This window comes from Lolium rigidum, chromosome 5 (genome assembly GCF_022539505.1).
Source record: "Lolium rigidum isolate FL_2022 chromosome 5, APGP_CSIRO_Lrig_0.1, whole genome shotgun sequence".
In the NCBI taxonomy this organism is placed as follows: Eukaryota; Viridiplantae; Streptophyta; class Magnoliopsida; order Poales; family Poaceae; genus Lolium; species Lolium rigidum.
Window position 1 is genome coordinate 252,435,162 of NC_061512.1, and position 26,215 is coordinate 252,461,376.

General features: G+C 45.6%; 2 protein-coding genes across 2 annotated transcripts; one reads left to right on the forward strand and one right to left on the reverse strand.

Moving 5' to 3' along the window:
- The first annotated feature begins 20,497 nt into the window (after nucleotides 1-20,497).
- On the forward strand, nucleotides 20,498-21,639 carry LOC124657913. The gene has a single exon (XM_047196390.1). It carries the CDS (start codon nucleotides 20,498-20,500, stop codon nucleotides 21,452-21,454), a length of 957 nt encoding a protein of 318 aa, XP_047052346.1. The 3' UTR covers nucleotides 21,455-21,639.
- A 1,066-nt stretch (nucleotides 21,640-22,705) lies between these two features.
- On the reverse strand, nucleotides 22,706-25,913 carry LOC124657462. Its single transcript, XM_047196013.1, has 9 exons — nucleotides 25,894-25,913; nucleotides 24,882-25,288; nucleotides 24,600-24,778; nucleotides 24,059-24,139; nucleotides 23,865-23,951; nucleotides 23,657-23,780; nucleotides 23,475-23,546; nucleotides 23,150-23,227; nucleotides 22,706-22,812 (listed from the first exon to the last, which is right to left on the reverse strand). Exons 1-9 carry the CDS (start codon nucleotides 25,911-25,913, stop codon nucleotides 22,706-22,708), a joined length of 1,155 nt encoding a protein of 384 aa, XP_047051969.1.
- Between the last annotated feature and the right edge of the window lie 302 nt (nucleotides 25,914-26,215).

Sequence of the window (26,215 nt, forward strand, 5' to 3'; positions counted from 1 at the left end):
ATGCAACGTGGATATGCATGAAAAGGATCTATACGTCTATAAGATCCTCCCCTTCCATCAAACTTATGGTTGATAACAAATACCAAACTTGGAGAGAATGAATCCATGTTATGCTCTAGTATGGTCCTTTGTGAAAAAAGTCTGCCAAATTCTTGGAAGGCACATACAAAAGTGTGAGATCGTGATCGTGCACGTCAATGCGTACAATGGAGGCATCTACACCTATGTTCTTGGTGAGCTCATCCTTCATAGGATCTCGCGCAATGTTGATAGCGCCAATACTGTCTGACAAGAGAGGAGTCAGTGTAGCAGAAACAATAAAATCTTCCAATAACTCGGCCTATGCGCTCGAAAGGAAAACCGTTGTCTGTTTCTTCATCTTCCAAGTAATGAGTGTGTTGGAGATATGCCCAAGAGGCAATAATAAAGTGGTTATTGTTATATCTTTGTGTTTATGATAATAGTTTGCATCTCATGCTATAATTGTATTAACCGGAAACATTAATACATGTGTGTTATGTAAACATAAAAGAGTCCCTATAGTAAGCCTCTTGTTAAACTAGCTTGTTGATTAATAGATGATCATGGTTTCGTGATCATAGACGGGATTATACTCGCAGTAAGTATAGAATAATTATACGAGGTCAAGACGCACGTCAGTGTCGCTGGAATGTGGGGCATCTATGTATGTGTGTGGTGAGCATCGCTGTTTCAGCTAGGTGATACTAATCGTTCGCCTGCCCCTGCCGTGTCGACTTGGGCTTGGGTAGGTGTTGAACAGGAGAATTTCTATAAGATGCCTCCAACCTGGCTTAGACCGTTCATTGGTTTTGATCGAACGGTCTAGATTTGATTAGGGTGGCATGTTTACCTCCAAGTAAACCCGAGAATGGATTTATTAGCTAAACCGGGCGCATTGGTACGGTTGCTCCATGTGGGTTTGTTTAATTTGGTTGCTACTAATCAGCTAAGTCTGAATAGTTTAGTTTGGTTTTGTGAATTAAATACTTGGGTATAGTTAGGCATGGGTACGTATAGTTAGGCATACGTACCTGGTGAGCAACGGTAGACTAAGGGCCCGTTTGTTTTGTAATAATGGGTTTTCTTAAATGCGTGGAGACGAAAAATAGACATTTAGATACCTATGGGAGAAAAATTCTCTTGCATCACACAAAATTTAAAGCACCCGAAAAGTTGTACAAGGAGTAATGCTCGATTCGGTTGTTTCTTGCGATGCAGCCTCGTCTTGCGCTCACTGTGGCAAAAATGCGCCGCGCTGATGCGAGGGAGGCATGGAGGGAGCCCACGCGCGCCAGGGAAAATACGGCGGGAGAAATTCGACACCTCCCTTCGATACTCCCCCGTATTTACACCTCACTGCCCAAAGCCTTGCCACCATTTTCCCCCTTCCGAGCTCTCCATCTCGCTGGACACAAAGGTAAGGGGCGGACTCTTCTCAAGCCGGTGGACCTCCATCGCGGCAGTTCATCCTCCTACGACTAGCCGACATGTCATCGTCTTCCTCCTCATGGTCTGACTGCCAGATCACTGTGAGTACCTCTGAACCCTAGCTTAGAACTACAGTGAGGTGTTGGTAGCTTAGAACTACAGTGAGGTGTTGGTTTAGTTTGGTTTTGTATATTAAATAGTTGGGTATAGTTAGGCATGGGTACGTATAGTTAAGTATGGGTACGTACCTGGTGAGCAACGGTAGACTAAGGGCCCGTTTGTTTCGTAATAATGGGTTTTCTCGAATACATGGAGATGAAAAATGGACGTTTGGTACCCATGGGAGAAAAAATATCAGCATCACATGAAAAAATAAATCCCTCTTTTTATTTGATTGTTTTGGGAAGGTTCCTAAAATAGCATATCACATGAAAAGGGTATTGCTGTCTTCCTAAGTTAAATAAAAAAAACATATGGAACTCATTACATATACCAAATAAAACTGGAAAATAACAACATAAACATTACATTAAACTGTAAAAGGAAAATACACTTTCGATAGGCCACAGGCTGCGAAGGCAACTCGAATGCAGCCAAAGGCTGGTGGTGGTTAAGTTTTAGCTGCGTCTCTCCTACGGTTGTTAGTGATAATATTTGGTTCTGGTGCACTAGTATATTCCACTTTGTTTCTAGATGCCAAACTATTAGATGTGAGCATTGTAAGAAGTTAGGTCATATCAAACGTATTCTTAAAACTATATTGCCTTGGAGTGTGCAGCTTCTATATTTTGGTTGCAATCCCCTTGTTTTTGTTTCTCTTACATGCCCGATTCTAGTCACGCAAAGCAAAGCTAAGGAGAGATCAAGTAGTATTGAAGGAGAGTTCTGGTCTGATCGTGTTGTCATCATTGTGACTGAATGATCGGCTAATTTTCGTGAAATTAAGCGAGACCCCAGTATGTTTGTTGATAATTGTTAGAGATGCACTTCTAGAATTATTGGGCCGAATCAACTTGGCGTTGCGAAATCCTAAGGAAGTGGAGTTTGATGTGCACTATGGCCGTCCATGTGTGGTAGTGTGGGTAGTTGGTAGCACAATCTCTCATACACAAACTTCACTTGTAAAATAAGGTAATGATGGTGATAAGTGAAAGCATATTGTAATCAGCGTAAGACACTAAGACATGTATGCCTTTGGCACTGAAATGTGTTGGTGGAATTGGAAAACAATACTTTTCGTTGGTGGTTCGGTTACGTGGCTCAGAAATATGTATATACATTTATGTTTATGAATATATACCAATATACCGTATCCTATGAGCATCTTCGAGCGACCGAGTCTAAGAAAATGATATAACGGTTCTTCAAATTAACAATCACCACAGCTATCTCACTATCATCTCCCATTGAAAAATACTACTTCGTTTTTTATGAAACATCAAAGTGGCAAAGTTAGGGTTTGATTTGGGAGGCAGCCACCGTCCTCTTAACTGCCTAATAGCAACTAGATTTAGATGTGCGCCTTGGCGCACGATCCCGTGAAATTCACATAGATTTACAATTTATAAGAAAATAAAAATCAAGTAGAAAAATATTATTTTCTATAAGAACTCCTTCCAAGATATCTACATGGTGGCACAAAATCTGAGAAACTCGTGATTTTTACGTAAGTATAAATATGTTATGAGATGAAGACATCCATGACATCAAATAGCATCAAGAGAACCTTTCCTATTTGTGATAAGACTGGACTGAATACTTTGCATTATCTTACATATATGAAAACTAAGAAATAACAAAGACATCCTTTGATACAGGAAAATAGAACATGGGCAAATAATTTTCCTTTCCCATTAAAAATATGCTCCCTTTTCTCTCACCCACACATCAGAGATACAGAAACAGCCAGATTAATACTTTTATTCGGAGAACATTTACCTAGTTTTGTTCACCCACACATCAGAGACAATACAGAAACAAGCAGATTAATACTTTTATTCAGAGAATATTTACGTACTTTGATTCATGGTCTCAAACTCAAGTTCTTGTGGTAATGGTCCGTTCTATGGTATGCTCCAAGCAATCTGTCACCTTCTTACATACTTCTTGATGTTCGCCTCCAACTTGACCCTGCACTGCCTGCCACCGCTCCTCTCCAACCCTTGTGCTCCCTGGTTAACATGAATACTCACACGGATCCTCTTGACAGGCCTTCCGCAACTTTCGCATTGTTAACCGATTCAGCAAACGCCATATTAACCATGCATGAAATTTTATTTAGAGAAAGCACTAAGTGAAGAACAAACATGACTTACGTCGTTTCATAAGGAAGTACAGAAACAACACACGGTGACTGTTGCAGCTTGAACCTACTTCATATAATACAACCAAAACCGCGGCTTGCCGCACAAGCCTATAGTATGCAGGCTATCATGATCGTCACTGAAATTCTTTAAAATCCTACACTGTTACACATAGTCTGTTTGTCCTAAACCATAACTTCTCACGTCTAAATGCATTCATCTTTCATTCTAGGTATAACCCTCAAAAGAGAACATAAAAAACAATCGAGTGATTTAATAATTCAGCAGCAGGTGCTAGGCAAACAAATGAGTAGCATCGTAAAAATATATACTATGTAAAGGCAAACAAATATGCTTGACATATAGCAAATACCATCACTATATTTGTTCCGGGGAAAAATTAATTTAGGGAACAGAACCTATACCGACAATATATGTGTTGGATGGACCAGAGCACAAAATGAATTTTGTTCATACTACAAATGTTACTCGGTAAGTTATTTGGTCCTGAAGTGTGAAAATAGAGGCAAGATAAGAAAAACACGAGTATGTGAGGACATCCAAACCAATAGATATATGCACTAAGGCTGTGTCAACACAAACTCCCAAGCATACATAACCATAATCTGTTATGTATACTAAAGTTTCACTTTACGCAAGCATAAATTACATAATAAGAGGGGAGAATGGTGGAAATGAATAAAGGTTAGGTACATAAAAAAGTTATCGATTGCATCATTTTACTTTCTTTAACTAACGTATAGATCACACCTCTTCCACCTTTTTTATCCATTCCAAATTATATTCAAGCTATTGAATTTGTAGACATATTAAATTTCCATAACAATGATAGAAAGCCCTATACAGCAAAGTTCAGTTCTTTCCATGCCTGAACATTCTAGTTCTAGTAGTCTATCACATAATTAACCTTAATTATTTTCAGCTAAACAAATTTGTGTAGGACTGCATATTAATCTGATCTGACGATTCATTTTGGGGAAACGTATGTTAGTCGGAAGCTCTGGAAACAATGTGACCAACCAATGCAAAGAAGTGGCAAGCACTCCTACGACAATTTAACCTCATTGCCATACTACTGACAGAGAAGGTTCAGGAGATAACTGAATGTCTGAATAAAAAGAAGGAGCAAGGACCAGGGAGTGCAAGCTAACCATCATTCGTGAAAGAGGGAGAAAAGCACCTTCCAATGTTGCATAGTGTCAAACATGCAATTTTCTACTCAATTTTCATGCTTCAGAAAATAACCGCAAGTCCGAAGAACATTCAAGCAAAACCTAACCAGGCCATAAAGAACTAACATGGTTTGCGGCAGGGTGGCTACCAAGATGTTGGAGCCTATAGGAAACCAATTCAGATGAGAATTAACCTAGCTAGCTAGTGAAGATACTTATCATTTAGGAAATCTTACATTGCCATAACCTGATAACATAATAGAGTTAGAACGATTACAGAGCTGCCTTGTGATAATAATCTAAGTTGCACCATGCACGTGACCAAACAAACTGCAGAATAAACCGAATTTAACCATGCAGATGAGAATATCATGTCATGAAAGGAACATGCAGCGAGTGGATAAGAAGAAAATGAACCATCACTTATCCATTAAATCGAGTGGATAAGAAGAAAATGAACCATCACATCAATTAGATCATCTCAAAATTTCACCACACATAATACAGTAAAAATCCCCCAATTTGTTTCTCAGATTAAAGCATATCTACCTTCATATTGAACCTTCTAGCCTCGGGAGTATATCTGCTAGAAAAATCGGGCACTCGAAACTTAAATGTTATTTTCTAACACATGCAATGGAAAAAATAACTAAGTAGATTACTACCAAGCTAAGAAGATATATTTGTAGCTCGCATCTATCACAATATATATCCATTTCGCTACGGAGAAAAAATATATAACAATATAACCAAAAATTGCAAGCAGATTTGATATGAGCTCACTATCAGTGAGGAAAGAATCATCACATGGTAAATTAGCAGACACCAGATAGTATTACAAACATGAAAAAGAATGCTAAAAAAGTTATTAAGCAGTTACAGACTTCTAGCATATCAAGACTGAAATGAATATAAAATAAGCCTCGATGCGTTCTTCGCCCTATGATGTTTCAAAAATAAATTAGGAAACCAATTCCATAACATGTGGTTAGTAAACGAATATGAGATTTCAATAGTAACTTGGATTAGATTCCCTATTTGTGGTCCTACCTGCAGAACATGAATCTAAGAATCTCAAACAACACCAAAATCCACATTTGCGTGTTAGCTTTCAAGAAATCTGAATTAGCTTCAAATACATTTGTTTGTTTGACTACACCGTAAATATTCTCTAAAAACTTTCAAAAAATAAGATGCAAATTAGGGAACCGTCCATCACAATCTATGATTCCGAGTTCGAGTAAATAAAATAGAAGTTACGAAACCAGCTCTCACAATTTGAGAGCTCAAGTTTTAGATATCTGCAGCGACAATTGGTTCAAAAAAAACAGGTTTAAAGTTTCCATGAGTTGCTCTAACTGCTCTGTCCCTACATATATTTTCAAGCAATAGTATTTCAAAAACCAAATGTGATTCAAATATTATTGTGAACTCACAGAAAAATGTAGATATGAATTAGAGCCACTTTATTTGGAAATTTTAGAGCAAATTAAGGATTCCCACTCTATGAAGCCACTCGAACAGAAAATTTGTTGTTGAAATGAAAGACGTACTAACAGTAAACAGGGACCCTAAGATTGGCATGAATTCCTACATGGTAATGTCAACATAAGGCTTATTATACACTTGCAACTTCATCTGCACGAACAAAATTGAACCATCATAGGAGCCAAAAATATTGCAGGTGGCTAACCATACAAAAATAGGACGAAAACCTGAATATACAGTACAAGAGAAACCAAAAGAAGCATCCATAAGAGACGAAAATAAACTGGAAAATGTTTTTGAGGAACTAAAACCTTTTTGTATGGAGGAACAAAAACGCAAGCCTTGTTGTTCCCGCCTCATATCCCGCGAGCCGCCACCATACTTTGCTTTCTGATCCGCAGGATAAAAAATAATGAAAAGTTAAATATCTCTGTATCTTGTTTTTCCAGTATAAGATAAATTAGAATATTCAATTCTATTGCAGACCTCACTGTAGAGTAATTCTAGCCAAATACAATAGAAAATAATAGCACTTAAGATGTACCTGAGATAGTAGAGAGGGGAACCCATGAGTGAGGCAATCCAAGGAGCAGTTCCCAACATGCAAGATCAAGATACACAGAATTCAATATACCAGTCTACCCAAGACATTCTTTTCAGCAGGATTCATATAGGTAGGACCATAGCCTGAAATATGAATAAAAGAACATTAATAAGTGCAATGTATTACAATTGACAGAGAATGAAAGAACAGAGCAACACTCAACACCATATCATATTTTGTAGTGATGTAAGATGCATCCAAGAAAAAGAAGAGATTAAACCAATACATTAACTGCATATCAAGATGAGAAAGTGAGGCATGGAAAGCACGACACAGATGAACCTGAAATACATAAATAAAACTGCAGTTTGTAGTTTTGTATATGCATTTAATTTCACCAAGCACAGAACATGTGGGCACTAACCGGACAGAAGAAATACTATGATAAAATATTGAAAGGCCATACCTGAATAGATGATCCGATTGGGAACCACATCTGAAGCGAAACACGTGCATAACTACATGATAAATTATCTGAAAAGAAGGGTGCCATGCTCTGTTTAACTTTCATTCTTGATGCGTTCAGCATATAGGATAAAATTGGATCAGAATATTGCATATTCAGAGAAACTCTAGCAAACATTAGTAAGGAAAATATCTCCCATAGTCTTCTCATTCTGGTTCTCATACCTGCATGTAGCTACACGATTTGTAACAATAGCATCAAATGACAAGTCTAATTTGGCCGTCAAGGAAAAGAGCAGACAATCTGTATTGTAAGTTTGTGACTGGCCCGAGTCAAGCTATTTGCTAAATCAGTACATCGAGGACCAGACCAAATCACAACCTAATACATCGACAAAGCTTGTTAATCCCGATAAGTAGATCCATTCTCATTGAGGCAAACATCAATGAAACAGAACTTGCAGAAACATTTTGTAGGAGCACTCTGAATCAAGCAAGGGCCAAAGAGTCAAACCTCGAAAGAAAGATGGAGACTACGATTGCCCGAGCTAAGCAGCCCAAATCAAGCAAGGGCCAAAGAGGCAAATAGAGCTGAAGCAAAACTTGCAGAAACATCTACCAATTTCATCGCCCGGTTGGGGATTAAGATCACACTTCTCTCGTAGAAGTACAAAAATGCCATTAATAATTTGGTTATGGTTTGTGGCATTAAGAGAATCACAACCCACGGAATTTGTTCTTAGTATACTAACGGTAGAAGAAGAAAAGGCAAATACCATAATTGTTCGAAAGTCCATATTTGTACCCCGATTTTTGCATATATGCACCAAACACCACATGGCAATGCTTCAGGACCTAGGCAATATAGAGCAAAGCATATTCAAGCACATCCAAAAGAGATCAAAGCCAGATCACACATAAAAAATCAAAGGAGAGTAGGAAAGAGAATGGACAGACTACCATTGCACCCTCAGATCCAATGCAAACATCTATCCACTACCAAATTAGTTTCTGAGAAAATAATTTTATCTCATCAAGGTATTCATAAAAAAAGAGTTGTTAGAATTTACAATCCGAAATATAATAAATATCAAGATTCTATACCTGATTATTGCGAGATCCATATTCATCTGTTGGCTCCTCTTCGACCTCCCTCACCATTTCTTCGTTCTCTTCCCATCTCCCTGTAGCAGCAAAAAATCATCCATACAACAACTGTATGCAACAGGTAAAAAAATGAAGAAAAGGTAGAGTGAAGGAGAGAGAGGGGTTGCTCGGGCATGGCCCGTTTCTGCTGGAGGAAAAAGGATTGGGAGAGAGATACCCGTACTGATTTGGATTCGTTCTTGTCCTCGTATCTCCGTTTGCTCCTCAACGCGATGGTGACTACCGGCCTCGGCCTCTCTCGCTCGCCTCCTCTCTTTCCCACATCAACCGCCGGGCCCATGGCACGCCGCCGCTGCTCGCCCGGAGCAGGACGAGTGGGAAGCCCCGCTCCTCCTGCCGAGCCGCTCGGCCCTCCGTGCGGCGGCACGGCCGTGATGGTGACGAGGACAACACGGACGCCATCCGCCCCCGCTTCATCCGTGCGACCACCACCGATGCTTCCTCCACCGCCGCTCGCGCGCCTTCGCACGAAACGCATCCGGTTCGTGCCGTCCCCGACCTCTCGCATCGAGAAGAGGCGACGAATGGGGAGCGGGGATTGGGGAGAGGAGGAGAGGCGGCTCAAGCGCGAGCTCGAGGTGGGAGGCTGGACGCGGGCCGCGAGCGGTGGCGAGGGGATGGCGATGCGATTGGCGGAGGGATGGCGATGCGAGCGGGGCGCGGAGGGCGGGCGCGGAGCGGAGGCGGCGGGCGGGAGCGGAGGAGGAAGGGGAGAGGGAGCGACGGGATTAGAGCTCGCGGCCACGCGCGACGGGAGAGTCCGGGCCGAGCGGGCTTCACAGGACCCGTGGATAAAATGCGGGTCTGCGGGAGGGCCTCGCGCCCTGGATGGAATGGCTGGCCGAGATCGCGCTACGTCAGCTCGATCGGACGGCCCAAAATCCAAACGCCTGTGAGAGCCCCATGGGGGTGCAGCAATCATACCGTGAGATGTGCAAAAACAGAGTTGGGCTCGTGCAGGAGCGGAGTCCCACGATCTCAAAATCGGCCGCTCCCTGACTTGCGCGTGTTCAGTACACGTAGCACACGATAGTTCTCTTTTCTGGTTGGCATCGACGATCGTTTCCGACACGAACGATGCTTTTGTTTCGGCAGCTTGCAGGTGCGGCGCACCGGCTGCATGGGCGTACAGCTCTAGGACAATCAAACCCAGTGACACGACGCTGCTGTTGCGTTGCGCGATGGCAGAGGCGCGGCCGGCCATACCCATACGCATGTCGTGTCGCACCTCTTCCGCGACGGCACACGTGAAGACGCGCGTAGAGGCACGTTGGTTTCACCAACAAAGAGAGACATAGGCATGTGCGAGTGCATCCGCGTACGTGGCACTTCAGTTCGGTTCGTTGGTTACTTGTTATTTTCGTACCGATCGGTCGATCTCCGGAAGATCTGGATGCTTTATCGGGAGTTGGCCGGCAGCCGGCCGTACTCCATCAGAATACCGTACCCCGTAAGTTAGACATCGGAAAAATAAAGTGTGCTGCTGCTGCGTTCCCCCTGGCCCAAACAGACTAGGGGAGGACGTGGCTCAACTTCTAGATCAGGACCCATTTGGTATCCAAAATGGTTCGGCCCGCCCAAACAGCCTTTTTTTTCACGTAAAAAGGACCTTTTTTCAAATTTTCAAGGGGGACAAGTAGGGGTGTAAACGGATTAGATTTTGCTTATAGCATATTCTTTATCATATATTTTTCTTGGATTCGGATCGGAGCGGATATTGATTGGTTTCTGATTCGAATACGGATATGCCGGACTGCGGATTCAAATAGGAAATGGAGCGGACTCGAACTGGAAACAAAAATAGTTGGATATATGCTCTCGTCGCTAGATAGTTATTGTTCTAGCAAATCTTGGGTGAGATTTAAACTTTCAGTCTTGTGTAGTTAAGAAAAAAGACACAATGCGCTACACTCGAGCGTTGATAGAAATTTAGAGCTAAACATGCTCATCAAATGAATTTGGTAACTCAATAACTACTAACCTTGCAAGATTGGCCTTGGCTTTTGACTAAAAAATCGGATTATCCGGTTTAAAACCTTTGGATTATCATAACTAAAATTTGGATAATCCATACCCATATGCTATTTGCTATTCCTATACCGTATCCGGAGCACCACTTCAGAATCAGATATCCTGATCCGCTAGATTCTTTAAAATTGGATATGGATATCTTAAAATGGATTCGATGCCGCTTTTGGTGCAGAAATTATCCTATCCGTTTACACCCCTAGGGAGAGGTTCCCCACCTGGATATCTTCTATCTCTAAATAGTTGGTCCCATTTTCCTGGCTTCTCGCGCAGCCACATCACCCCAAATCCTTCCCGTCACAGCATGTTACCCTTCTGCTTAGATCCCTGCACGAAGCATCTTCATAGGTGGGCTGCCCAGCCACATGGGCTGGATGTCCCTTCGCGGGCCCGTGACCATATCGTGAACGTGAATAGCTGAACATCATCCATTCATAACCATCCTCTGTTCGTCTTCCTGCTGGTGAATCACCAGCATTTAATCGTCCGCCGCCGCGACGCACGACCTACTAGCAAATAATGCTCATGAAACCAACCGATGCATTCCAGTATTCATTGATTAGAAATTTCTCGATTGAACTAATGAACTGAGTGGTCGCTTCCTCCAGGTTAAAAGCAAATCGTCCATCGGACCCCAGGCTACCCGGGTCAACATTTCTGGCAGCGGTCTCCAAGGTGGTAGATGTCCGCTCCCGATTCTAATTCCTCCTTCCTTTTTCAATCCCCAAACATGTGTTCCTTTATCTGCCAAACAGATTGCGGTTCGGCTCGAAAGATGCTCGACGTTTTGCCACTGACACCCTGGCTAGCAGTTCTCTGCGTTGGTACATAAGATCTCATCTCTTACTCTTAATTTTTAATTTACGTTGGATGAGCATATATGCATCTTCTATTTCAATTATTTTACTGGTCGCATGTATTTGTTGCCCTTAAATCTCCCCTGATTTTTTTTAGTTAGATTGAAGTTTGCTCTCCAACGTCAGGCCCTCTCTTAGATCTAAATAGGGGTATTATATGCTTACTGTCCACTGTAGTTGACCATGTCCAGGTCAAAAGATGAAGGGACACATCTAAGTGGGACTGGCTCTCCGACCTGTATAGGTACGTCTTACTTTAAATTCTTATATTCTTACAATTGATAAAGTGGCCTTTGGTACAGATCTTTTTGTGAGCTATTCTCCTACAGTGTCAGTTCTTATTGGCTATGCACGCAAAGTTTATTGCTTGACTGGTTGCTTAGAATGCTTCGTTATTGATTAGTTTAATTCTATGTTTGGTTTGCAGAAGCGCACAAATGATGATTAAAGCTAATGTTCATGGACATAGAGGATGCAGCTGGTGCAGATCGACATCGATACGAAACCCACCTATAACCTCAAGGCTTAGTTCGTGTTGCAGGTATTTATCTCTTTTTATATCCTGTACTTCCTTGCATTTCTCCTTCTCTTTGTAGCTACTGCATCGCATTGCTTCTTATGAATTGCAACCAGGGTCCTACCCTACCAACCTTGAACATGGTTATATTTCAGAGACAACAAGCCTATTTAATTTACAAATGGTAAGCACATATATTTTTCTTGACTGTTTTTGTATGCAAAACCTACTAGCTATCCTGATCAGGTATAGGGAACATATTGTCAATCCTCTTTTCAGAGGGATTCTAACCTTCTCTTTCAACCAGTGTCAGTCATACCCACAGCAAGTTTCCTTATAAAAGTACGGCCACCATGAGTTTATATTTCTCACAACTTTGGATATAATTGTCAACGCAACCTTTGGGAGTTCCGTTATTTTTATCTGCAGTGAAAAGTGGAGCAAGCGCTAATTTTACAATGGTGAATCGTTCTACTCTATATACCTTATAGCGCCACTGGTAAAAGTATCTGAACAACTTACTACTATCTTTTGTTGGATCAACAGTGGATGGGCAAAAAGTCCTCATATATTTTATACAGATCTAACCTTTTTTGTTTGGTCTAGATGCATCATTTTTATGGTAAGATCTCAGGACCTCACGATGCTAGAGAGGGAAAAGTCAGTTTGAACACAAACATAACTCTGGCGACACATCAAACATCGTATTAACATTTAGTTCTACTAATTTTGGTCGCCAGTTGAGTTAATAGTGTTTCTCACTGTTCTTTCCTTTCCATGACATGTGGTTAAAGCGGCATGTTCTTCTATCAAAGATGAATGAGCGCCCATATCTCATTATCTAGATGTAAAATGGATGATGAATGAATGAATGTCCTATGTCTTGATAGATCAGATCGAATGATATTTTGGTTACATTTTTTCCCACTGTTAATCAACTTTTGCTTTCGCACCCCTCATTGTATTCTTACGAATACAATATGTTTCTCAGTCCATGTTAATATAGTCCATCTTCAAATGATAAACTTTGAATTTAACTCTCACAAAAGCCCCGTGAAATAAATAAATTATGAGATCTAATAATTCAATTTTTTTATTGTAAAATAAATATTTAAAATAATTTTTATGCGTACGTTTCCGCGGCAACGCGCGGGGAATCATCTAGTATTCAAAAAAGGGGCAAACCTAGGGTTTTACAACATTAATGTAGAGAGGTACAAAGTGAGAGATATGGGGAATTACATGGGCGTGGTACAAAGGGAGTTGTGCTAGACCTCAATGGCGCGGCGGAGATCGGGGGTGAAAGGATGGGATGTCGCCTAAAGGGGGGTGGGGTGAATAAGCGTTTTAATAACTACTCCCTCTGTCTAAAAATGGGTATCACAACTTTATCTAGGTAGAGTTGTATCTCTAACTAAAATGCATCTAGATACACCTGTATCTCGACAAAAGTGAGACACCTACTTTTAGACAAAGTGAGTATTATGGATTTGGCTTGTAGCAGTGCAGAATTAAAGTAACCTTTGTTTTACAAGAAAAAAAAACCCAAATATAGTAAGCTCAACTAAGTGCAACAACAACTCAAGCTAAGTAAGATAGACACAAGATATATGTAACACAAATGATAGCAAGATATATGTACTTCAAGAACGATGGCTATCACAAGGAAAGTAAACTCGGGTATAGGGATAACCTAGGCACACAGAGATAAAGATGTATTCCAGTGTTCCCCAACACGAGGTGAGGTACGTCATGGAGAGATGCGGGATACCACGAAGGTCTCTCGAACACCACGAAGGCTCACCTTCTTCTCTAAGCCAATACCACGAATGACAAATGCCTTTCCCTTCTGGTTTGCTTTTCCTCCAATCCGGAGATGGCAAAAACCACAACGACTTCACATCCTCCACGAAGAAGAAACCTGAGCATCTTCATAATCTTCCACGAAGAGAACAACGGAGCACTAACCGCCAAGCCAACTAGGAGGTAACCCCTCAAAGAGTAACAAGCCCACGGTCTCTCACTCGAACTTATCGTAATGGAGAGCTCAACACTTATGCAAGGATGCAAAAGCAAAAACACCAAAGATGCTCAAATCCTTCACGCTCAAATCCCACCAAAGCAACAAATGCTATGTAGAAACTAGAGAGGGAGAACAATGGAGGAAATCAACACCGACTCCAAGATCTAGATCCCAATAGTTTCCCTCACTTAGAGGTGAAAATGATTGGTGGAGTTGTAGATCTAAATCTCTCTTTCAAATTCCTCAAAAATATACAAGAATCATGGGAGGGATGGATAGGAAGCAAGATTTTAAGGTTCAACAATGGAGTATGAGAGAGAGAGCAAATAGAATGGTTGACCTTGCCTCCTCAAGAAGGAAGAAGGGCTATTCATCATCCAAAGGGGAAAAATAGCCGTTTGGCAGATTCTCTCACCGGAATAGATCAGCGCACAGACCGGCCAGCCGGAAACCCATCCATTTTCGCGACGTGTGGGCCGAAACCCGGTCGGTCTACCGAAAATAAACCAGTCAGCCATGACCAGATCAGTTTTGCAGGAACAACATACTGGTACGTGTTTTGGAGAAACCGAGATTGGTTCGGCGCCCCGGAAAATTCCGGCGGGAGGGCCGGTGCCGCCGGTTCCTGCGCCGATTTCGCCAGAACCCCTCAAACTGCAGTTTTCTCGAAAGAACTAAACTTTGACAAAGTTCCCGGACTTCGATTGAGATAAAACCAATTTTTTGGAAACATAATGACAAACAGAACCTCAAGAAAAGAAGTCCAAACTCAAAAACGCAATAGAATATGAATACATATTTCATTTTCGATGAACTTGGGCTTGTTGAAAAGCTAGCAACAAGCTCAAAAACCTCACACATCAAGAAGCAACAGGAATATAGGGATGCAAAGTATGCAAAGGATTGAGCTCCCTAAGACGATGCGATCAAGTTACCCAACCGAAAGCCCCTCTTGATAGTGCAGCTATCTATCCTATAATCCGGTCTCCTAACAACCACCTATAAGAGACTAGTAATAGGAAAACCTAGCACGGACATACCTTTGCCTTGCGCATCCCGCTTGATCTTGATGACAACGCTTCAAGCTCCATTCAAACCAGAATTTCTCAGTTGATCATTGTTGGTTCGTGAAGACTCATGATTTCTCCCCATACACCACTATAGGAAAGCTTTCTTGAAGCACATATTCACACGTCCATTATCACCGAATGGACGAGAAACTTGAAGCATAATTTCTCGAGATACCTAACCCATATAAACAACACAAACACACATATATAGTGGGTTAGCTCATGAAGCATAATTGACAAGGCTTACCATCCACAAGATCACAGGATCCAAAGTGGTACAATCTTTATGTTTCATGTGTTGACCAACTTGAATTCAATCTTCGCTCTTAGTCTTGGTCAACCTTGTATCTCCTCATGCTCTATCATAACATCTTCAAGTATATAGAGAACTCTTCATATGATTGTATGCTCTAAACCAAAGTCATCCACAACTCAACTCATGAGACTATCATGATACCGGGTTAGAGCCATACCTTGAATTCTTCTCTTGAAACCAAACACTCAAGATCACGATGCCAATACCCAAGGTATATGTTTATCTTCATAGCATCCACACTTGAATCCAACACATGGACTATAATAAATACCTATGAAGTATTACTACATATAAAAGCAATGAAAACATTAGTCCATAAGGATTATCATTAATTACCAAAAAACAAACTTAGAGAAATGTACCCTTACATGGAGGAAAACACCCAGACTAGAGGGAGGCATCGTCGCGGCACGTCTTCAGTGCCAGTTGCAACGAAGGCCGGGCCTCGTGGAAGCCTGCGCCGTGGTGTTGCTTCCACATATGCCAACAACAGAGGAGGGCAAACGCCGGTGCAGTTTTCGACCTGATCGAGCTGGGCATGGGGAGCAGGTGCAGGTCCTGAACATGGGCGTTTTCGGGCATGGAGACACCAACCGCATCCCAATATGTAGCCACCGCTGGGCACTGAAGAGTCATATGCCTCGTAGTCTCTAGCTCCGTGTCACAGAGGGGGCAGTCGGCCTCATTGACAGACATAATGTTTTTTTGCAGGAGGACGTCGCGCGTGTGCACCCTTGATTGGACCAAGAGCCATGCAAAGAACTTGACGTGCAACGGCGCACGTCTCCCCAGATGAATTTTGCATTGTGGGAGGAGACGCCACCGAACCGGCAGAGCTTATACATCGCGCCAGTGGAGAGCTTGGACTTGGGGAAGGCGCAAAGGACGAGCCATCTCTCGTCCGTCGAGGAGGAAGCGATATTGCAGCAAGAGTGTTGGCGAGCAAAGCCAACTCACGTTCACTTGCCGTCGTGAGCCGGGGGGGACAAGGATGCTGTCAACGCCATGGAGCAGCACGGGCGGCACGGTCACCTTGGGGAAGGTGGTGTGGGTGAACAGGATGCGCAGAGAGGTGCTCAGGTAGTCGTGCCAGAAGGAGGTGTGCCACCCGTCGCCGACCGCCATGCGAGTGACCGAGAGGTAGAGGGGCACGAGCACGCTGACGCTCGCCCAATGCTCGGCGGCCGAATCCGAATGGGCATCATCAACGATGGATCTGTCATCGACCAAGGCCCAGCGCCACGACGCCCATGGCGTGTCAGTCTCGACACGGAGGCGGTGAAGGAGTTTGGCGAGGAGGCATGAGTTCTGGACCGCGAGCGCGCGCACGCCGAGCCCACCCTCGTCTTTGGAGCGGCGAACCTTGTCACAGGCCACGAGACACTTGGCGCCACTGATATGCTCCCCAACGCCCCAGAGGAAGGCTCGACGGAGGGAGTCTAGCCTTGATCACGGCGGGCTAGAGCAGCATCACCGTCATGGCATGTGTGGGGAGCGAGTCGAGCACAACATTGACGAGGACGAGGCGGCCTGCCAGGGAGAGGAGGAGGGCTCTCCAACCCGACATGAGCTTCTCACAGGACAGAGGCAACCCCGAGTAGGTTTGGAGGAAACCCTCGACCGTGCATCCGAGCGATGCAACAGCCCTAGCCACGCCAGGCTCGTCGACGCCCATGGGAACCATGGTGCTTTTGGAGAAGTTGATCACCATCCCGGTTGCCCTGGTGAAGTCGTCGAAGATCCTCTTCAGTCTCGCAGCCGCGCCATCGTTCGCCCGCATAATGATCAGCGTATCGTCTATGTATTGCAAGACGTGCGGGCAGAGCCCATCGACGAGGGGGTGGCGAAGCGCGTCATCTTGTTTCATCAACATCTAATGGATGTCATCCACGAGGAAGAAGAGGCGGGGGACAGGGTCACCTGCCGCAACCCACCTTTGCAGCCAATCCAGCTACCTGGGACGCTGTTGAGCAACATCATCGACATGGAGGAGTGAAAGATGACATCGATCCAGTTGCACCAGACCGGTGGGGAGCTGCGAGCAAGAAGAACCTTGCGTAGGCTTAGCCAGTCGATGGAGTCGAAAGCTTGAGCACCAAGGTCAGGGCACGTCGCTTGAAGTAGCACTGCACCATCTCCGCCGCGTAGACGAAACAACCTATTGACATCGCTTAACATTGTCTGGGTGTAGCTAGCATTCATCAACTTCTTGACTAAGCTAGTTCTTCGGCACTTTTCTCTTTCCAAGTTGTAACTGCAGCACATGCTGCTGAAACTTTCTTCTCTAGGTTCTACTAGTCTCAGGCTGAGGCTGAGTCGCTCAAAACGGAACAGGCACCGGCGCAGCCAAGTAGCACGGAATAGTTCAGCGAATCCGCCGTCACTTGGCCACTTGGCCATCTGAGGGCATCAGCCGCCGGAAATGCGTCTAGAGCCTGTTCCGACGCAAAGTGATCGGGCCGTCCGCGGAGACGCAAACCTTGTCCAAATATGCGCCAGGTTTGCGTCTCCGCAGACGCTCGGCGGTCGCTTGGAGCGTCCTCCATTTCTTACCCGGTCCCGCATGTCAGGGACAGCGAAATCGACCGCTTCGATTTGCTTCTTGTTCCCCTTCTTTCCTGCCCTAGTGCGACGCCACCACCCCCACCCCTAGCGCCGCCGTCCGGCCGTAGCGCCGCGCAGTAGTCGGCGTCGGCTCCGTTCTTGCCGCGCGGGAGAGCAGGAGCGTGCTCCGCCGCGTACGTGCCGGCTGTTTTCGGCCGAAACGCTCCCGGTTGCGCCGCCCTTCCGCGCCGCCCACGACCTGTTCGGTCAATTGCGCCGGTAGGTTTCTACTCGTGTTTTCAGCGCTATTGTGCGCGGCCATTGATCCGCAATTTGTACCCACGCAGATTGACATGTGGCAGATGTTGGACAAGTTCCACGCGGAGGTTGTCGACTCCTCTTCCGACGAGGAGTCCGATGAGTCGACGCGGACATTGGCAACTACTGCGGCCTCCATGATCCACGAGTTCACCTCTAACCCGGGCCGCAAGCACCGGGCTCCGTGAAGGGCCGCGCCAAAACCTGCCGCGCAACGAGTGGAAGGGCAGGCCCGCCTCCACAAGGACTACTTCCACCTCACCAATCCGATCTTCCCGGAAAAACTGTTCCGGCGCCGATACAGGATGTCAAGGGACCTGTTCTTGGTCATTATACGGGGCGTCAGAAACTACGACCCCTACTTTCATGCGTGATCATGCACAACATGATCGTTGAGAACGAGCGTCCTGATGGCCGCAATGAGAACCAATGGGATTTCCATGGTGAGCTGGTTGCGCCGCTTCCTGAAGCTTCATCTTGGCAGGACTATCTACATAGGAATATAGAAGTCACTGACGAGAACGTCTCCAAACAGCTGCAAACGGATCTGATTGAGCATCAGTGGACATTGGCTGGCCATGAAGATCATGCCTAGAGAAATACTATCTTATTTTTATGTCGACTTTTAAATGTAATAACTATGACTTTGTTGATTTCCTTATTTTGTTGTTTGGAAACTTCATAAATTGATGCAAACGCGAAAATGCGTCGACCCGCTGGAGCCACCCCCGGTGCAAACGGACGCGCGGACAAAAAGCGTCCGCCGCGCGACGCAAACGGACATTTCGAAGTCTGCGTCGCGTCGCTGGAGATGCCGTGAGCCCTCGCACACGTTGCATTCATCGCCAGTTCACCCGTTCCGAAAGGGCCAAAAAGCGTTACACGACAAGGCAAGCTTCCTGACACTGACCATTCCAACCCCAGATCAGACGTGGCTTGTCACGTCTCACGACTGACCGCGACGACAATGTGTAGGATTCCACAGTTTCATCTACCCTATCCACAGCCCAGGCAGCTAGCAGTATAGCTCGAGAGTGTTGTCACCTCTGCCCTTTTTAAAGTTTTTTCTCGCAAGGAACTCATTGCTCTTGTCCAAAAAGCCAGTTGTGCCCATTGACCGCTCTCTTGTCTCAGGACCAAATGTTCCTTTCTCTCGGAGAAATGGGCAGATTCTGCAGAGCGAGTCGGCGACAACAGTTGCACAAGCTCGGACGCTCCTACGCACGCAGGATCGGGTCGGCCCCGGCTTGAGCTGCAGTCAAATGAAATCCACAGTGAGTTTAGTTTAGCACGTAATACACCTGAAGGGATCCGATGCAGTAATTAAACAGGACGTACCCTTCTCCTGTCTCCAGATCGAGGACTGTGAATTGTGATCCACACACATTCCTGAGCCGGTACCAGTTGATTTTTCTTCAAGCTTCCAGCTCAAGTTGCCAACAAGGCAGAATGTTAGGCGCAATACTCAATGCTCTTAATACTCTCCCCCAGAAGAGAGAGAACCCAGAAATCCTGCGCCACATGCGTCGCTATGATCGATCGGCAGCATGTTACCCACATGCGCCTGCTCGCCGTCGCCGAGACCTGGGAGGCCCCAAGAGGCCGATGGAGGCCAGTGCACAACTGCACATCTGGCCATCTGGGAGCGAGCAAGCTAACAGCAACTAGCTAGCCAGGATCAGCTCTCATGTAAAAAAAAACACTACTGTACTACATGGTGGTGTCAGTTGGCAGTAGAAAACTACATAGTTCTGGGAGCAACTTGATATCTCCGTTGGCATAGGATCGGACGGAGCATAGCGCGATAGCCTACGGAGAATTCAAGATTTGGTCCTGGACGCCTGGACCTGCCTGCGAGATGGTGCATTTATTCATTCCTAGCGGAGGAGATCGAAGGTTCCCTCCTGGTTTTTAAACACGCACCCATCCATCCCGGGGCTAGGCATGGCAATCCCCCAACTCACGTTCATGTCCAGCTCACTTTCTATCTAGGCCTCCCTCCCGATCCTCCTTTCCTTTCCAGCTCGATCGATCGGTTCGCTAGCTAACTAACCTGCGGTCTCCTCGCCAAACCCCTTGCATGAATCGTCGTCCATGGCGTTCCCCGCCGCCTATGTATAGCAGCAGCCTTCCTTAGTCCATCATCGTTCACCCCCCCAGTGTCACACCACAGAAATCTTTTGATCGGATTCGATTCGGAGAGACATCATCTACGATGCAGGACCTGTTCTCGGTCCCGTCCTGCTTCTCGTCCGGCGAGAAGCAGCACCTCCCGGACGCCACCGCGTCGTCGGCCACCAGGTCGGGCCAGAGCGCCGTCACGCTGGTGTACCGCGCGGAGATCGCCGGGCAGAGCCGCCTGGTCACCGTCACTTGGTGCAGGAACCTGCTCACCCACGGCATGCAGGTCTCCATCGAAGGCTCCGCGGGCGGCGGCAAGGACAAGACCGGCGTCGGCGGCGGCGGCAAGGAGCACGGCAACGGCAACAGCCAGGGCGGCGACGGCAAGAGCTGCAGCGCGTGCAAGGTGGAGATGCAGCCGTGGCACTTCTGGCGCAAGTACGGCGCAAAGCAGTTCCAGGTGGACGGCAGGGCTGTCGACGTGGTGTGGGACCTCCGCACCGCGCGCTTCTCCGACGAGCCCGAGCCGGCGTCTGACTACTACGTGGCCGTGGTCTCCAACGAGGAGGTGGTGCTCCTCCTCGGCAACCAGAAGAAGGAGGCGTTCCGGCGGACGGGGTCCCGGCCATCGCTCTCGCTGCAGGACGCCGCGCAGCTGGTGTGCAAGAAGGAGCACGTCTTCAGCAAGAAGCGCTTCCTCACCAGGGCCAGGTTCCACGACAAGGGCAAGCTGCACGACATCAGCATCGAGTGCAGCACCGGCAACCTCGCCGCCGGCATGGACGTCGACATGGCCATCAAGATCGACGGATGCGTCACCGTCCTCGTCAAGCACCTGCAGTGGAAGTTCAGGGGCAACGACTGCATCTCCATCAACAAGATGAAGGTGCAGGTCTACTGGGACGCACACGACTGGCTCTTCGGCACCGGCTTGAGGCAGGCGCTATTCATCTTCAAGCCCGAGGCGCCGCCGCTGTTGCCGGCTTCGCACTTCGACGCCGATGAGTTCTCCGATTTCTGCCTCTTCCTCTACGCCTGGAAGGTTGAATGAGCCTGCCTAGCTAGCTTAGGAGGGATCCCACATTCTCTTGTTACTACTACTGCTACTACATTACACTATTTTTACAGTGGAGATGTTCGCCATGCTATGAACCAATAGTTCATACCATGTAATGGATTGCAAAGATGTGATGAGTGTATGGGGAGAGTGATTGATTGAGGACATTTTCTGTTTCATTGCCCATTGGGGAGTGTTGGCACATGGAAGATTGGCATGGAGGGGCACAGGATAGTCCTGGGGATGAGCAACAGCCTGGTCCTGATGGAGAAACATGGAAGGTGATGACATGACAGCCAGGATTCAGAATCGCATTTGCCTTCCCCAATCATGCATTCATGCTGGTTTATCCACGGAAATTCCAGCTAAGAACTGGTCCATCCTAACTCCTTCCTATCCAGTAGTAGCAGTACATTGCTTCTGCCTTCTTATCTTCTTCTACTCACTTTATTTTGACCGGCCAAACTAACATCCTCTGCTTTCCTCTGTCCAAGAACAGGGTGTACCAGATACTAGTATAATACTTGTATTTAACTCAAGTATACTCAATTGTACTATTGTTAATGGCAACTGGAGTAAGGAGTGCATTGTTTTTCACCCAGGTTTCCTGTAATGATCCTTTGCACTATGTAGCTTTGGCAATTCCCAAGTTCAAGTTGAGATTTCAGAGATGTCCCTTGAGCTGTTCTACAAGTCACTATCAGATCCTAGAGAAATGGCTACTGTGTCATACAGGCTAAAAGAAAAACAAATGTGGTTTATACAGGGTCCAACAAAGTAGCTCCCTGGAGGACAAGTCAACCATGTAGACACCTACCATAAACTGATAAGTTGACAAGTTTTTATCCATTTTTATGCTCATGTCTTTCCCATTGGTTACCAGCAATTGTTTAAACAAGGAATGCTAGAATCTAGACCAAAAGAATTTGTATGCATCTTCTTTACTAAGTACTTCTAATCAACAGCATCCTACGCTCTTCTCACGACTCTGGTCTTAAATAGAACAATAATACAGGAAGTGCTTCATTCCCACATAGTCAAATATGTAAGCATGGAAAAGTAAACTTATTGACCAAATAGTCTATCAATAGTTACAAAATGTTCCATACGGTGCTCTTTCCACGCGAACGCAATGTGACGAGGAATGCTTCCAAACCTCGCATTTCCTCAATAAACAATACATGATACTTTTGGAATTCGCATATATCAGCTGAACAAACAATTAGACTAATAAATAATGCATTATTACTTTGGGCCAAAACCAAACCATTTTGCCAAGGAAAATTTGTTTTTCCCACGAGGAGGTTCATCTGAAGGCTTTCCACCAGTTCTGCGGGCTGGTCTCGGGTTAGCTGTGATGAAAACAAAAACAACCAGATCAGAGGCATACAACATTATATAAATATAATTGCATTGAAATATGAACAGACTTTGGAGCTTTGCTTATTAGTTGCTGGCATCAGTAAAGATGTGGAAATAGCATTAAAAGTGTAAACTTGGCATAATGTTGGCAACACAATCCAAAGAAGTCAGATTGTTTGAAGCGAATTTCTGGCTGTAATGCTAGCTTCTTTTCCTTTAAAAATTAAGGTAAACCAGCAAAACTTGGCGCTGTCACTGATGTTAGATTTTACAGATATTTACACGCAATCTTCCTATCAAATCATAACTGAGGGGCTGGATAATTACTTGAATTGGACTTTTTGGCATCTTGGAATAATGGCACTGGACTTGGTTGCTTTTGCTCCGGAGGACTGTCCCCATCACCTAGTTAATTTGAATAGCAGGATAAAGTGTCTCAAACCCTTATAGGGGAAATATACATGATCAATTAATGCACTGGAAAATAATAATTATGTAGCACTGGCATAGATACTGCGGAAGTTTCACATGAAATTGATAATAAGCAAAATCGACTCTAATAGCATCAGCAGTTAAACATGGATAAGTACAGTGAATTAACCAAAGAAACTTCAAAAATTGAGGAACCATTTGAAGATATTATGAAACTTACCATCTGTGGATGACTTTCTGTAGGTGTTCTTCAAGAATTCGACAAAAGAATGATCATTGTGATCAAGCATCACTGGTCCAAAGCAAGGTCAAAATTTTCAACAGTTATTAGCAATATGATTTTGCAAAATTTCTTCGCATATTCTTGGTACAACAACGTCAAATAAATATTAGTAAAATTACATTGTTGAAACAACTCGTGCCTCTTATGCTCAGAGGTACCGAACAAGAGCAGTTGCACTGCCTCTGAATCTTTGTCGGAGCACGTCTTGGATAGGTTGTTCGTATCTAACAGGATACCTGCAAGCTGAGGGCAAAGACACAGAACATAATCATGAGTGCCAGTAATTTACACATAATGGTGGCAACAGCAGGTACAAAATACACCAACCATGAGTTTCTTTATGTCCTGGCTCTGAAGTGGGCTATAAGTTTCTTCACAATAGTTATTGGCGAGGACCGTGCAAACCGAGCCCACCTAGGAGACAAAAACGAGCATGATTTATGAAGCAAATGCTGGAATTAATCAGGTAAGTTCCTGAGCAGACAAATGAAGAGTACTTGGTACAAGTACCACAATATTACCTCGCCGTTTGATCTCAAAACATCTTGCCCCACCACCACCAAGCTAGCTCGCTGATCCATTATCAGTCCCTCCATATCAACCTAAATTCAGCTTCTCAGAGTCAGCATCACGTACATTTGCTTTACCCAGGATGTTGTTCGAACAAGGCATTGATAAGAATTAGCTGTCGCTGCGGCACATTGAAATCTTTGATAGTATCTTATTATGCAGAAATAAGTGGGTCGTATTTATGATGTCCCTCAATTGTTGCTGGAGCCCTTCTCCTTTGTATGACGTTACGGTACAAGCTAGCACAAACTCGCAAACGCACAAAGCATATACCAGTCATCTGTCACTAGAATAGAATGGCGGCCACATGGTACCAATCGAAATTAAGAACACGCACACATGACAGTATGACACAACAGCAATGAGATGCAGGATAGCCTTATCCTTGTCGCCTCTGCTCAAATTATAAACGCCCAATAACTCCGGGATCTAGACAGTTGTCCAATTGGTCGGAAATGAATCCTATACCCAACCGAAGCTAGCATTGCTTACCTCGTCAGCGAAGAGCAGAGCCGAGGCGTCGACGCCGACGTGGTAGAGGAGCCAGGCCGCCTGCCTGCACCTCGCCATCCTGCTCCGTTGCATGTTCACCACCGGCACCGCCGCATGGCCATCCGCCTTGCTCGACTGCACCCACGCGTAGCATATCGCCGCCACAATCGAGCTCACACCTGCTCGGAATCACGAGTGGGCCGGGCAGAATTGGTTAGATTCAGTTACAACAGAGGAAAAGGATTTACCGATGTAACAAACGGGAAAGAGTGGTGTTATTACTTTTCGAGGCGTCAGAGAGCACGACCTTGGTGGGCCTCGAGCCGCGGATGTCCCCGGAGGCTAGGTTGTCCAAGGCGACGCGCTGGCGGCGGAGGAAGGCGTTGAGGCGGGCGACGCCGTCGTCGAAGCCGTCGGCGGCGGGAGCGTGGGAGGTGGAGGCGTGGCGGCGGTGGTGGAGGGGGCGGGCGGGAGAGCTGGAGGCGGAGGAGGTGGTGCGGCGGTGGGAGGAGTCCGCGGCGGAGAGGTCCTGGAAGCGGGATTTGCGGCGGGAGGAGTGCGGGTTCGGGGGCAGCGACGGGGAAGGCGAGGGGGGCTCCGAGGCGGCGGAGGCTTCGGAGCGCGATGGCGAGGAGATGATGGACGCGCGCTGCAGGATCTCGTCGCCGATGCCGCCCGGCTGCCGGTGCCTGCACGCACGCCGGAGAAGGAGTGCTCGGTTAGCGCCGTGGGCGGCGAAACTTTACTACTGGTTAGAAATTGGGCCGGTAATTCAGGGTTATTGGGCCACTAATAATGAATGCGCTTTCAGCCTGCTAAACGTGTGGCGGAGTTTGGCCAGTTCAAAGTGAGCTATACTGTACAAAATTTCAAATTCCATTGATACCTCCAAAATATCAATTTATTGTGTACTCCCTCTGTCCCAAGAAAGTTGTCTTAGATTTGTAAAAAGCTAGATGTATCTGTCCACTATTTAGTGTCTATATGCACTTAATTTAGACAAATTTTATAGGATAGATTACCCGCAAAAAAAATTATAGGATAGATGGAGTAAAAAAAGAGAAATAGTAGCAAAAATTAGAACTTAAAAAGTGGACTTTGATAGGTACATTACAATAGATGAAAATAAATTAGAAAATACTTTATGAAAACTTAAAGTCTAAATAAAAAATGAGCCTTGAGGCGATGATCTTTTGCACCAAAACGACGGATTGCATATCACTCTTCGTGCCAGGCCAGCATATTCCGTGCGCCCAGGTGCGGGCGCACGAATGAAATGACCTGATTTACGTACCTTCTCGCGGAGCGTGACATGGGGTCCCTGCGGTCGAGAGTGGGCGAAGGCTCCGTGCCGTTGCCGCCGGCGAACCTGGGCACCTGCCTGGACGGCGAGCCCATCCTCCCCGGCGACCCGGACTCGACCATCCTCCTCGCTTCCTCCAGCCAATCCTGCGTCTGCTTGCTCGCGCTGCTGCTGCTCCTGCCAACACGGCCGCCATCACTTTCCCGCTTCTTCTCCGACGTGGCTGCTGCAGGCTTCTTCTTGCTGCTACTGCTGCTGCTCTCGCCGGTCAGGTCGTACGCGCCGCCGGCGACGGCACCACCGGCGCTGGCAG